Consider the following 14,606-nt stretch of genomic DNA (forward strand, 5'->3'; position numbering starts at 1 on the left):
GGATCCTCTAGAGTCATCCTGCTGTCCTGCAGCAGCATCCTCCCTCTGATACTGTAAGCTCCTTGAGCATGCAGCTCACAGAAGGATTTTTGCACACTGGGATTTTTAATAGGCTCCAAGGTATCTGAAGTATGAACCTTGGCAAGAAATACTGAGTCAGTTCTCTTCTCACCAGTTTTTCACCTTCAGTGTAATTCAAGCAATGGATACTTTAGAGTAATGCTAAGGAAACATAAAAACTTAAACTAAATATTTTAGTGGCTTGACAAAGCAGAACTGGTGTGTCTTTCATATGTAGCTGACTACAGCTTAAACACATAAGCCATACTGGTCTAACTTCCAGAGTTTATGCAGAAGGTGTATAGATAAAGCGCTATGGAAAAACTGAAATATTATTCCATCTCTTTTATATTACATAACCTGAACGATTATATTTCTCCATGAACTTTGAAATTGAACCAAGATCCAGCCTACGTTTACCAACAAAGTCTGGGTCATCTTTTCAAAACGACCTAGGTCACTAGAGTGCTTCAAACAGATTTATTGTAGTCTCTTAAATGGGCTTGAGATGTATGCAGATCTGCTTCTCGTTTACAGAGCAATGTTGTGTTGTTGCTGGATACAAACAACGGTGCCCTTCGCCGACTTTTGCTCTCGCCAGATGATCAGGAGTCTCCAAAGAGAATGTCTTGGTGGAGCAGCAAGGAGGAGACGGTGAGGAGTAACACCTGCTTCTACTATACTGTTTTTGTTGGAAATCAAAACTCAGTATTGGAAAAACTGCTCCAGGATTGTTTTGCTTTTACTGTTTGTGGGGGCACAAGCACTTAATTGTTTACACTTCTGTATGTTTAAATGCCTTCGATGGAAAACAGCATTGTTATGGAGTAGTGACATCGAAGATATAAATAAGTCATATTGTCTGTGGATATGTATCTTTAAAATCTCCCTCTTTGGAACTAGAGCTGGGAATAACAGAACATTTTGTTACAAGGGATTATGTCCAAAATAATGAACTAAATTATGATGCAATTATAGGACTTGGGACAAGACAGGCTAGATAGCATTTTGAAAGGTAATTAATGGAGTGAGTTATTCCAAGTGACGGAAAAATGGAGTACACTTTGAGAGGAGTCAGGGAAACTCACTGGGACTAATCTAACAAACCCTAATTGCTGTATGACGTGTTTTGTACAGAGCAGCTACAAGATGTGCCGAGAGTTTTCACACAAAAACTGGCTGGTGTTCTACAAAGAAGAAGGGTGAGATTTAAATTATATGCTTGTATTATACTGATGTATAATGGATTACCTCATATACATACCTATCTAATTATTCTTTTCTTGGCTTCTAATTTTACAGGAACCGTCTTATCGTACTGGACGTATTAGAGGGCCAAACTCACACCATCTCACTTCCAATCAATCTGAAATCTGTCTTCCTTGTGGCTGAAGACCGGTGGCTCTTGGTGGAAAATGGAACAAATAAGTTAGTTAAACCCAATTTTCTTGATGCATTATGTCTTGTTCATGTCTTGTTTATGTTCAGGAGTTTTGCTCCTGGTCTCAGAGTTGTTTCTTCAATTTGTAAGAATAACTAGACTTAAACAGTTGGTGTTTTACTTGGTAAAAGTGCAGATAGACTTGTAGAGCAGGAAACCTACAGGACATGCCTGCATGCACACCTCTGAAAATCTAGGCTAGATTTAACTGTATGCATGTTTTACTGAGGTGGTGTCGATCTTTAGCAATTAGATTGTTGGTGGATTTGGCTTTGGAAATACAGCCACATAGTCCAGAGTTAGTGCCTACTTGCCTTACTTCCTAGTCACATGAAAGAAATATTACTCCTCTTTCTTAATTTTATATAAACGCACAGCAGATAGAAGTATGTAAATACTTACCAGAAGACAAATCTGCCTCTGGTTGGCTTACCCTCTCCTGTCTCACATGTGTTTGGTAAATTATAGTTTTAGAAAAAGGTGTTGATAACCTTGTTTACATGAATGTAGAATCTTTCTGCTGTTTCAGAAAATAAAAGTCCTTGTTTAGAGTTACAAGTTTAATCCGGAATTACTATAAATGTGTATCCTTTACAGGAAATTTCTTTTAACCAAGCGTGCTCATATGGAGGCTGAAGACAGTGAGGTTTGCCAGCTGTATGCATTGAATGAAGAGCCAGCTGACATGGGATTTGGCTTAACAACGGGTATTGAATGCAAGCTTGGCTTGTTCTTTTTTTTTTTTTTTTTTAATCATTTCTGTGTTTGCAGCTGCACAAACAAGGCTCTTTGCTTTAAAGGTCTGGGTAACCTTCTCTCAGATTCTCTTTTTGTCCTCCCCTTATCGTGTTTGGTTAATAATAACTTTCCAAAAAGCATGGTAAATTCCATGCTTAAACTTCAGGTTGTTTGAGTAAAGCATTTAAGACCTTCAGTCATGGACTTTTAGGAAATGTACAAGCATACAGAATGGAAAATGAAAAAAGATGACTAGGCAGTTATTAGCACATAGAAGGGACCAAATATATTGGTGAGCCCAATCTGTATACTGTTGTAAATCTATTACACATGCTCAGATGAGCTAGAAAACATTGTCTAGCACTTTTTGAAAATACAAAGACCTCCTGTTAAAACCTAACAGAAGTCATTGATCATAAAGATCTGCAGAAAGTGTGCACCATCACACCTATGTTAAAAGATAGGGGGAATTTGCTCCGTAGAATTCCCAGATGCTGCTAGGAAATGAAGCATGTCTTATGGTACAGAAGAAGGCAAAAATCCCCAGTGGTCATCATTCTGCTAGTCTGTAGATCTGGTGATACTTTCAACCCTAAGCACCTGATCAAGGTGCACAAAACCTTTAGTCTGCCTGGTTAAATAACACTAGAAGTATGTGTGCATCCCACCTGACAGTTTATAGGCTATGACCTGTCTCCAGTGTGTCTGAGAGAGACAGAGGAAAAAAATAATAAAGAAATAGCTGTATTTTTGTGTTAAAGAGGGAGAAATTTCTTCCTGATCCTTGAGGCTAGCTTAAGTCTGAAGAATGAGATTAGCATGGTATAAACATGATACAAGCAAATATTATTGGCAAGCAACAAATAAGGCTTATTTTTTACATAAACAGCAACAAATTGGATACCAAGTAGTCTTATCACAGCTTAAATATCTAGGATCCTTTTTATCTTTTGTGTAGTTTACTCTATCAAATTATCAAGCTCCATCAGAGCACAGTAGTTTCCTTCCTCTTACTGCCTTATTTAGAAACCATTATAGAGTATCATTCCTTAGATGGGTAGAAGCCTTACTACAATTTCCAGTCTCAAAGTATTTGTGGACAGTGTATTGCTGCATGCTTTTTGTGCCTTATTTATCCTTTGTTATGTTGTCTTTCTAATATGAAAGGCTATCATATCCCCTCTCCACTTTTTTTCCTACTCATCCAGCAAACCCAGAATGTATTATCTTCAGCCTGTTGTCATTGTTTGAGACAGAACCTGTGGCAGGAGAGCTAAGAAAAGGTAGACCGGTGTGGGTTTTCCACTGACCCACATTCATTCATCCTATGAGGGAGGAAAGATTTTCTCCTGCTACTGGGTAAAGGAGATGCTGCAGAACTAAAGATCAGGGGTTCTGACTGTTTGTAATATCAGGCAAGGTAAAGGGCTGTTATAGTTGCACAGAATAAAATTTAGTTTTCCTTAGCTTCAAGAAAAAGAAAACTAGACCATTATTTACCAGAAAAGTGTTACTAATAGCATTATTTAAAGTGAAAAGACAAAAAGACAGCTACCAAGAAATGTCACATTGACAAATACCTGTACAAACCTACATTTTGCCTTTTTGTGCACATGCATTAAAACAACCTTTAATGAGATCACATGCTGTTATATGCCATAGACTTTGTGTCTCGTTTGTGCAATGGAGGGCAAAATTAAGTGGTATAAGCAAATACAAAACTAATTATTTCCTGATTTTAAGTGTTTAACTTCACAAAAATAACATTATTTCCTGACTTTTTTTTTTCTTTTTTATAGTATGGTATAATCAAATTTTCTGCTTGTTAGTAAGTTTATCCTCAAAGTAGTAGCAATGATTAGTGCTCAGCACTCATGTAGTTAATATTGTTTTCTATTGCACATCTGGATTAAATGACTTTCATTTTGTTTAATTTCCCTGTTTAGCATCAGAACTGAGTGTGCCGCATGCAGTTTCAAGTGACCAGCTATCTTCAGAAAACCTCAGTGCAGCTGTTGGACAAAAGATCAGCTCCCCCAACAGGATTTTCTCAGATGAACATAATTACGCTACTATTGTTATTGGTTTCCCAGACCTCTTGGTAAATACTCAGCATTATTACACAATGAAGTAATATGATCTCATTTATTCTGTAACCAGCTAAATACCTGTTTACCAAATGATACAGAAGAAGGGAATGACAGTTAAGGGTACGTTCATGGTAAATCATTTGGTAGGACAGTCTATTCTAAAAGGGTTTCATTGGAGTTTGAAATAATAAGAAACTGGGCAAGATATTGTGTACCACAGACAAAATTCACTGTAGGTAAGCTGCAGGTGGTGCTTCTAGAAGACTATCTTATAAATTGTGTTTGTTTGTTTGTTTTTAAATATAACCACTGAGAAAAATGATATCAGCATCATTTTGAACTGTTCAATATGAACTTTTTGTTCAGTGTCCAGCAGCTAGCAAGCCTCTAGATTTAAGGAAAAGAAAAAGATGCAGAAAATGGTAATAAAACTGCCCACAATCACTATTTAATGAAATGGCTAAGTATAAATACCACATGTAATCCTGCCCACTCTGTATCCAAAAGTTTTGTGACACAAATAGAAAAGGACCAGAAAAGAAAGTGAAACTTAACAGTGCAATAATTAATGCTGTTGCAAGGATTGGAGGTAAACACAGGGAAGATAACAGTGGTATGTTTAATACTTACATTTAATGTCTGTGGATATATATATAAGAGGTGATGTGTTTAATAGATTGGGCCAAATTAGAAAATTTAGCTCTTAATGGGCATGAATTTTGGGAGAAGCCAAATAATAGAAGAAAATACTTTGAAACCCAGGAGGATTCAAAAATACGTCTTTGATAATAACACATTCCCTGTGACTTTGCGGTTTGCTTTTGAGTTTTACCTGATTTGGATTTATATTATTATGAGAATGAATACACTAGCTTTTCATAATATGAAAAGTATATTCATTATATATAGTATATTCATATAACCATTATAAATAGATGCAAGGGACAACAGATGCAGGACAAGCGAGATAGTCTGGAGGAGGGAGTGCTAGAGGTGCTACACCCCTCTGTACTAATACTGATGAAAAACGCTTTGTTCTCCTTGATTTAGACTAGGGGCCTGTCTTTCCTTACATGAATATGTAAATGTGAATACAAGGGGGGTGGAACAACACTTCTGATTCAGACCTCTAAGTTCAGGTGTTAGTGGTATAGGTGTTTATCACATATGAGCAAGGTCTCTAAGCTCTTATTCATAGAAGTAGTTTTCAGCTGACCAAATGTAGAAGCCTTCTTCAAGATCAGATGGTTCGCTCTCTAGGCTCTACTGACTGTAAAGAAAGATGAAGCACGGTTTGGATATGTGCATACCTACATTTTTGTCTTTAAACCTGGACCAAATCATAGCCTTAATGTCTGCCTTTAAATTTATTAGCTGAAATATGTTTACTTTTATCTACACTAGTGAAAACCTAGGTTATGGTAATAGTTCATTTTAGTTCAATAGTTCATTTAGTTCATGTTTGCTTCCAGATTAGTGGTTTTTTTTTAATGCTCCTAGTTCAATGTTAAAAAAAAAAAAAAAAAAGTTGATTCAACTTTACAACTTTAGATCTTCAAAGAGTCTGACTTCTTAAAGCTTGTATAGATCTACTGTTTTTTCACTCCTTACAAGAGTTTTTAATGACAAAATAATCCAGGTCTTTTTCTTGTCATATCAGGTAACCACTGTAGCTGCATTTGATCTGAAATTAGACAGAAAGTGGACCTTACTGAGGAATATTTTTTCTTAGGCTCAATTATAGTAACTATTTTTTTCAGTAGAATTTTTTTTTCTTGTCTCTTGCAGTCTCCCAGTGAAGTGTACAGCTGGAAAAGAAACTCCTCTCTGAGTCGCAATGCTTCTCCTTCTGATTCATTTTATTATGGAGCCCGGAGGAAAAGAGGAGCTGCAAAACAAACCAATTGTGTAACTTTATTGGCTTCTAATCAAATAGTCAGAATTTTACCACCTGGAGATGTGCCTTTGAAAGACATTTACCCAAAAGGTAAGAGGTTCATATACTTGTGCTGCAATAACTGTACATACTTGTTTTTGTTTTGTAAAACTGCAATCACTTGTGAATTTTTACAAAATGTTTTCAAATAATTACAGAGCAAGTATTTGAGGAGAAATAAGAGTATTTGCACTTATTTTGCCAATTTCAAAGTGAATTTGTATCTTATTAACATGCCGAACTGTACCTCTGAGGTATTAAACAGGCTACCTACAATGTGAATATGCCAGCAGATGGGTTCTCATTTTGCCCACACTGGGAACCAACTACAGGAATGTGATTGTTCCAGTTCAGCAATCAGCTTTGCAACCTTTGCTCGGATGCACAATTGTAAGACATGCCATATTTGTCAAACCAATCATCCATCTCACTTAGCTTGAAGACAGACCCTGTCTCTGTTTCTAGCAGGGCCAGCAGGAAAGGTTATTTAGAGAATGCATGTGAGCCAGGCACTTTTGTTTCTTTCCTTTCATACTTGAGGTCTCACCATTCATTGTTGTTTTATTAGGGATGCAGCAGAGTACATCCCTGCCTTACCCTCTAAATCTTCTTTTATGGACCCATTGTGCACAAATTTGTCTGGTCCCTTTTTGAACTTGTGTGTCTCCACAGTAAGTTCGCAAGTTCACTACTCTCTGTCATGATCCAGTCTCCTAACAAGGTTTATCAAGTGCTTCACATTCTAGCACGGCAGGGTTGGGTGAATAACAAGTCTGCATTCATCTTGAACATCACCTACATGACTGTAAACTGCAGTCGCATCTACCTTCTCTCCAATCTGAAGAGACCCTTTTTTTTTTACTTCTCATGTACAAGTCAATGAGCAACATTCACATATAGCAAAGCCATCACTTATAAGACAGGTATAGAGTACAGACCTTCAGACTTTTTTGTGCTGCCACAAGTTTTCTGTTACCATTGTATCTTTAGCTTATTCAGCCAATAACTAAATATGTGCTGATTAGTGCTAAGTAACAGTATTCATGAGTTTTGCAAAGGTCTCCAAGGGAAAATCACTATCAAAAGAGAAACCTCAAAACCATTTCTATATGGTAGAAGGGTGGATTTTTTGAATACATCAGTGCAAGAATCTATTCCTGCTTTGTACTATGTGAACTCTCTCTCCCAGAATAAATGCTTTATTCCAAATTAACTTGCTTTTCCAAAATAAATGATCTAATATATCTGCTCTCACTTAACAAAGATTAACGTCCCTGTGTAGAGAAACCCTTTTATTTATTATTTTAAAAGAGCGGAAAAGTAATTGTCTGCAAACATTTATTTTAATCATAGAATCATAGAATATCCCAAGTTGGAAGGGAGACACAAGGATCATCAACTCCAACTCCTGGCGCCACACAGGACCACCCAAAAATCAAACCATATTTCTGAGATAATTGTCCAAAGGCATCTTGAACTTCCAGCAGGCTTGATGCCGTGACCACTTCCCTGGTGAACCCATTCCAGTGCTTGACTGCTCTTTCAGTAAAGAACCTTTTCCTAATCTGAACCTCTCCTGATGCATCTTCATGCTGTTCCCTTGGGTCCTCACACTGGTCACCAGAGAGCAGAGCTCAGCACCTCCACTCCCCTCATGAGGAAGCTGCAGGCCGCCATAAGGCCTCTCCTCAGCCTCTTCTTCTTAGGTGGAACAATCCCAGTGATTTCAGCTGCTCCTCACACATCTTGCCCTCCAGATCCTTCATCGTCTTTGTTGCCCTCCTTTGGACACTCTTTAATAGTTTTATGTCCTTCCTACATTGTGGCACCCAAAACCACACACAATACTCATGGTGAAGGCTGCACCAGCGCAGAGCAGAGCAGAACAATCCCTTCCCTCAGCCAGTTAGCAATGCTGTGCTTGGTGCACCCCAGAATATGGTTGACCCTCCTGGCTGCCAAGGCACCCTGTTGGCTCATGTTCAACTTTCCATCAATCAGAACCCCGTTGTTCCTTTCCATGGGGCTGCTCTCCAGCATCTCATCCCCCAGTCTGTGTTGTCCTGGGTTGCCCCTTCCAGGTGCAGAATCTGGCACTTGTTCTTAAATTTCATGCAGTTGGAGATTTTCCATCCCTCTGATGTGTCAAGATTTCTCTGCAAATCCTTACTTAGTATAAACTTCCTTAGTGTATCTCCAAGTCCTGCCTTCAGGTCATTTATGAAAACATTGAAAAGAACTGGCCCCAAAATGGAGCCTTAGAAATTTGGGACAATATTTGCCAGTTTCCAGTTGACAGGGATCTCTCTAGATTCCCAAAACTGTTGAAAATGAATCAAGAGAGGTCTTGTGATGACATCAGCCAGCTCTTTGAGTACCCTGGGATGAATCCCATTGGGCCCCATAGACGTTTGCATCCAGATGGAGCAGCAAATCCTGCACAAGTTCAGAGTTAACTGGGAGTTCATTGTTTCCACAGTCATGGTCCTTCAACTCAGGGTTCTGGGGGTCCCTGGACCCAGCATCAATGCTGAAGACAGAGGCAAAGAAAGCATTAAATGCTTCTGCTTTGTCTGTGTCCCTGCTTGTGCGGTGAGCATCCTCATTATATAATGGACCAATGTTATCTCTTGTCCTCCTTTTGCTGTTAACATATTTTTAAAAGCCTTTTTTATTTCCCCCACAATAATGGCCAGCTTCAACTCTAATTGAGCTTTGTCTGCACAAATTTTCACTCTCCAATGGCAAACAGCATCTCTGTAGTCCACCCATCTCACCCAACGTTGCTTCCAATAGTCTTTCTTTATCTGTCTAAGCTCTAAAAGTTCTAGAGAAGCAGTCCAAGTCTTTTAGTCTTTGGCTGAAGAAGCAAAGGCAAAGATATAAACAGGACAGAAAATTAAAGTTGCCTACATTTGCGAAGAAAAGGTTAGCTTTTAAAAACTTTAGAATTTACTTAAAATGTTAGTAATAGTTAGCATGACAGTCTTGGAACTAATCTCGTCACACTTTATAAAGTACTGAAGGATCAGACTGAGTCTTTTTTTAAGGCCTTCACATGTAAAAACAACAACAATAAAACCTGATGTGGATGGTAGAAAAGTTCAGAAGTTAAATTTTCTGAGCTTTTATTCAATTAGTTTATTAATTTGAGGGTGAGGGAGAGATTCAGTGTTTCCAAATGAGAAGCTATAATTGACACCGTCATTTTTAAGTCTTTTAAGTTGCTGTTGTAAATTAGCACTTTATAACACTGGATAAATATAATTAAAAAACAGAGGATGTCCTTTTTGAAGACTGGATATGAATGAACTGAACAGGTTCTCTGTCTGAGAATTGGCTTCTGTGTGGCTGAACAATTTCATGTATATCAGCTGAACAAGATGTTAACTTTTTTTCCTCAACTGTGGTGTGATATATGCTTATGAATAGTGATTGATGCCTTTAGATTTATAGACATTTTAATGCATTATAGGTAGTGAAGTGCTTTATGGCAATTTGAGTTGAAAGATTCAAGGCCATCTTGAAGATCATTATCATCGATTTTTCTTTCCTGAATCATGTTTGAATTTATGAATTGCCAAAATTGATCTTAACTGAATCATGTTTAATATGACCTTACTGATACAATTAAATTAGACCCAAGCAAGACTCTAGATATTCTATTCAATCACCTTTTTTTCAAGATTTCAGACATTTTCCATTTATCTGTTAATGGTCATTTTTTCTAGTGGAAAGGAAGCTATACATGGAGTCCTACAGAGATCTGTGCTGCTCAGTGTAGTCATGAAAAAAAAAAAAAAAGAAAAGAAAAATGAATGAACAATGAGGTGATAATGTTTGCTGATGGTACTGGTTATTATTCACAGAATAAAGAATTATGGAGGATTACAGGACATGCGATGCTGACCATGCAATAAAAATGACAGATGAAATTCAGTGTAGATAAGTATAATGTACGTGAAGGAAGAAAAGAAGTCTAAATTCTACGTCTAAAATGATGGGCTGATCGTTACATGTGAAATGAGCAGATCATTGCATCTCAGGAGCAGGATTTTGGAGTCATGATACTTTTATTAAAATAGTCCAAATCTCAGTAGCAGTCAAAAAAGCAAATCAAATACTGAGAATTATTAGGGGAGGAACAGAGGCAAAAGTAAAAAATAAATAAATAAAAAAAAAATAATTGCGCTGTTGTGTAAATCTATACATCCTTAATTGTGTACAGTTGTGGTCCTCCATCTCAAGATGGGTGATACCTGAAATGGAAAAACTTCAGAAAAGGGCAGAAAAGACCAAAATTGCATCAGCCAAATCTCCTGAATTTTGAGACAAGACAATAAAGAGGCATATGGTGGAGCTCTACAAGAACATGTATGGCATGGAGATGTGGAAGAATGAATAATTTTTACACTTGGTACCAGAGTTAGCAGGCAAACAGTGAAAGTAGTAGAAACTTCATCAAAGTAAATGAAAAGAGGTGGCTCTTTACAGAGTGGGGAATCAACCATTTGCCAAAGGATGCTGTGAATGCTGAAACATGGATTCATAGGAAAACTCATGGTATGTTACTAAGAAGACATAAAAATAGAGACAGCACATCCAGCTCAAGAAGCCCCTGAATTGGAACTGGTTGGTGACTTGAGGAAAATAACCTGTGTGTGCTTGCCTATAGTTCTTACTCTTTTCAAACATCTAGCTACACTGGAGTCAGAACACTAGATTGGAGGGACCTAGGATTGCCGTTGTTACGGCATGAATCCAAAATCTTTCCAAGAAAAAAGGGGTAACAGAAAGGAGACATGCATTCATGTGCTCTCTTGGAAGGTGAGATTATTAGGTACTAGTCCTTACTGTGACTATTTGATACCTAATATTTGCAGCCCCCTCTGCTGGGCTTCTGTTTCTTCTGGAGTTTGCCCCTCACTGGTTGACAGAATATTTAGTTGAGCGTACATGTAACTGCTTCCAGTAGCTGCTTAACATACAGTCTGGGACCCTTGGAGGTTCTGTGTTGCTTAATCCTGAATTGTGCCACACAATTCATGGGGAGAACTTCAGACGTTCGATGATTCTTCTGTGCTGTTTCTGCTTTGGAAACCTGTGGCTATTTACATCCAGGAGTTACAGAATTGTGTAAGGCTTTGCTCATAAACCTCTGTATCCTTTCATAGGAGATGACACAGTGAAACAAAGGCATCCTACTACACAAAACTGAGCATGTGGCAGACCCTTGAAATTCTTGCATTAATGTTGCCTCTGAGTTGTTCTGTATTCTGGCTTCAGCTTGCTTCTCTGTCAGGCTTTCTTTCTCATCTTCTTGGACAACTGGTCAGTTCTGGCACACGGCCTTCCATTTCTATTAATAATTCAAAGTACTCAGCCAAACTCTGGTGCACTCCAATCTGTATTACCAAAACCGTTCTAGGAATAACAAGCAAAGAAATCATTTCCTTTATGTTTTATCGGAACAGTAAACTAGGGTAATTGTTATGTTTGAAAAGAAACCATAACAAGTAATAATTTCCCCAAAGACTGCCAAATAGATGTATGGCCACAAAATATAAACTTAGACAAGAGTTCATGGCAGAATCCAACAACTAAAAATTAATGTTTATTCTGAAAACAAGGCTATAGAAATGAGGGCTTCTTGAGAGCAAATATTTACTTGGATTCTCAGCTCTTCCCATATATGAATATAAAATAACAATCTGTTACTGAGCGTGTATCTCTACTAGTGTGACAGTAACTGGAATGAAATAATACAACACACAATTACAGGAATAACCTCAGCACGTCATCTGGCCTACCTATTTGTAGAGGAACAGGATATTACATGTTTAGACTCTTCTTGACTAATGTTTTTCTAGCATTTATCTTAAAAACTTTATTTGAAAGAGATTCTAAAGTTTCCCTGACTGGTCTATTGCAATGCTTCACCCTCCTTGGATAATAAAGGCTTTACCTAGTATCCAGCCTGTTTTGCTGTAAATGAATCTGAATACTTCATGGCACCTCCACTCAATCAGCATAATACTTCTCCCTTTATAAGAATATTTAAGATATTATGGTACATGTGTTTTATTTCTTGTAATCTTCTCTTTGGGAACCAAAAATAAAAATAATTCCTTAAATTTGTCCTTACAGCCCATCTGTGCTAACCTCTTTGTCATCCCTGGATCTTGTGTGTCTACATTTTAATTTGTTTGATGAGCTGGGCATAACTATTTTACTCCCTCCGTGTTCATCAGGAGGGAAGAACACTGCATTTATTTAGATCTAATGTTCATATTAATATAAAGCCTGTGTTTTGTTCTCATAGCATCATAGCATCTCTGTACTATGCACGTTGTTCATCATAGATCTTTGACTACAGTTTAGGGGTCTGGGTTGAATTTAAACATTTAATTACCTTTTCTTCAGCTTCATACTCTTCAGTCCTTTATCTTGTAATTTAATTTGGTTGATTTATGTTCTCTCTCTAATTTAATTCTCTTTAATTCTTGTCCTATAGTTCTACCTTTTCCAGTTAGCATATCTACATGTTCTAGATCTTCACTGGGATTTTTAAATTGTATCTTATTCTCCATTACCACCCAAAAAGAGAGCACATTTTTTAAAAATGACCAAATCTAGACAAAATGCTCTAGACAGAATGCTCTGTGGCCTACAAATATATATCTTTTCAGATTTTTTTCTCTACTTTCAATGTGTTTTATATTTACATTTTTACAAAACGTGAGTAAATTCAGCAGATAAACTACTGTAAATGTGCATACTGTAGATACATAGGTATTGTAGATATGTATGATGTGCTCCTGTGGGTTGTTCTTTATACTCATTTGAATGTTAGGTCCCCTTATATCTCTGATCTTGCTGGTTTTTCTGTATGCTGTATGCAAGCACCAACACTTCTGCAGGTAACATCAGCTCTCCTTCATTTCAAGGAGCTGAAAAGTATGTTGTTTCAGAAGGAAATCTAGACTTGCTTTCATCTAGTGACAATAATATTTTGTACCCATGCCATGCAGTCTAATTCAGTCTTGTGGTTTCTGTTCTGAAAAACTTTAGTTCCTTAATTTACTCCAGGTAGATGAAAGCCAGCTTTAACTGGAAGCCACTTCTGAGCCCAGGAAGAGTGTTTGCAAGAGTCAACATAGGCAAGCAAACGCACACATTTTTTTCAGAGAGAGAAACCATAGTGTTATCTATACTCAATAAACTCTGTCACAAATGGAATAGTAAATGCCTGATAGTCTAGAGTTATTAACTGAACTTATAAAACCTTTGCATAATTGAGAATCTACCTAATTCAATTTCAGGCAGCAACATTAAGTTTAATATTATTGAGAAATTTTCAAGTGAGAATTAAAAGTACAATGTTTTGAAATGTTCCTCAATATGCTTTTTGAGACAGATGTACAGCTGACATTATCTTCAGTGACAGATAAAAGCTGTGAATTAAGGATTGCAGTAATGCCTGATTAGTGCTTTTGTGAGTAGGACTATATTTATGTGTAATTTTTACATTTGCTATACAAATACATTGTTCTTTCATAATTTGCCTGTCTAGATGCTCACTATTATAATAGTAACATGGCTCGGTGTTTGCAAGTCATAATCCTATGTTGAATGTAAAAGTTTATCATTTTCTGGCAGGTACTGTATAATGAAATGCCTAAACTTAATCTACTAAATGCAAATGCAATAACCAGTTAATCATGCAGCAGGAAAATAACATTTGTTTGTTTTCAGATGTCACTCCTCCACAAGCTGCTGGATACTTAGAAGTAACAGATCTTAACTCAAAGAAAATCAAATACATTGCTATTCCGAGGTAAGTTATTTTATTGATCAGAGAAGCCTGTGCCTTACAGGAAGATTAAACAGAATTTAGTCTGCAATATTACTTCAGAACAAGCAATTATTTCTTGTGATGTGGAAGGTGAAAGAAATTCACACGTACCTTGTAAAATAACGCAACTATTGCAGCATATTTTTGTCAAAAGTTTTCTGTTTTCTACATGATACCAATGAAAATGTGACAGTTCATTAGTAAATATGAAAAGCATCTTTATCTTCAGATTTCAATTCCATACCCTTTGCTTATTACCTGTCTTCACCCACTTTATCCCCTACCCTTTTTCATTTTGTTTTGCTATTTTCTAGCTTTTTTTCCTTTCCTTTTTTTTTTTTTTTTTTTTTTTTTTTTTTTTAATCTTTCAGGTCTAACAGGCAGAATGATCCAGTACTAGGTGTCAGTAAACCAGGAATCAAGGTCCAATATAAAGTTGATGTGGAAAATAACTTGAGCTTGTTTATGTTTTAGATCTTCTTTTTG

At 37.0% G+C, this 14,606-nt stretch overlaps 1 protein-coding gene across 1 annotated transcript in view; it reads left to right on the forward strand.

Annotated features, from left to right (window-relative positions):
• The window catches only part of VWA8 (von Willebrand factor A domain containing 8), a 192,288-nt gene that overhangs the window by 129,720 nt on the left and 47,962 nt on the right, over window positions 1-14,606 (forward strand). Inside the window, exons 30-36 of the mRNA XM_084510032.1 lie at window positions 598-714; window positions 1,198-1,262; window positions 1,363-1,488; window positions 2,099-2,208; window positions 4,186-4,340; window positions 6,118-6,316; window positions 14,021-14,102. Coding sequence (XP_084366158.1) covers window positions 598-714; window positions 1,198-1,262; window positions 1,363-1,488; window positions 2,099-2,208; window positions 4,186-4,340; window positions 6,118-6,316; window positions 14,021-14,102 — 854 coding nt within the window. The remainder of the gene's footprint in view (window positions 1-597; window positions 715-1,197; window positions 1,263-1,362; window positions 1,489-2,098; window positions 2,209-4,185; window positions 4,341-6,117; window positions 6,317-14,020; window positions 14,103-14,606) is intronic.

This window comes from Aythya ferina (assembly GCF_964211825.1).
Source record: "Aythya ferina genome assembly, chromosome: 1".
NCBI lineage: Eukaryota > Metazoa > Chordata > Aves > Anseriformes > Anatidae > Aythya > Aythya ferina.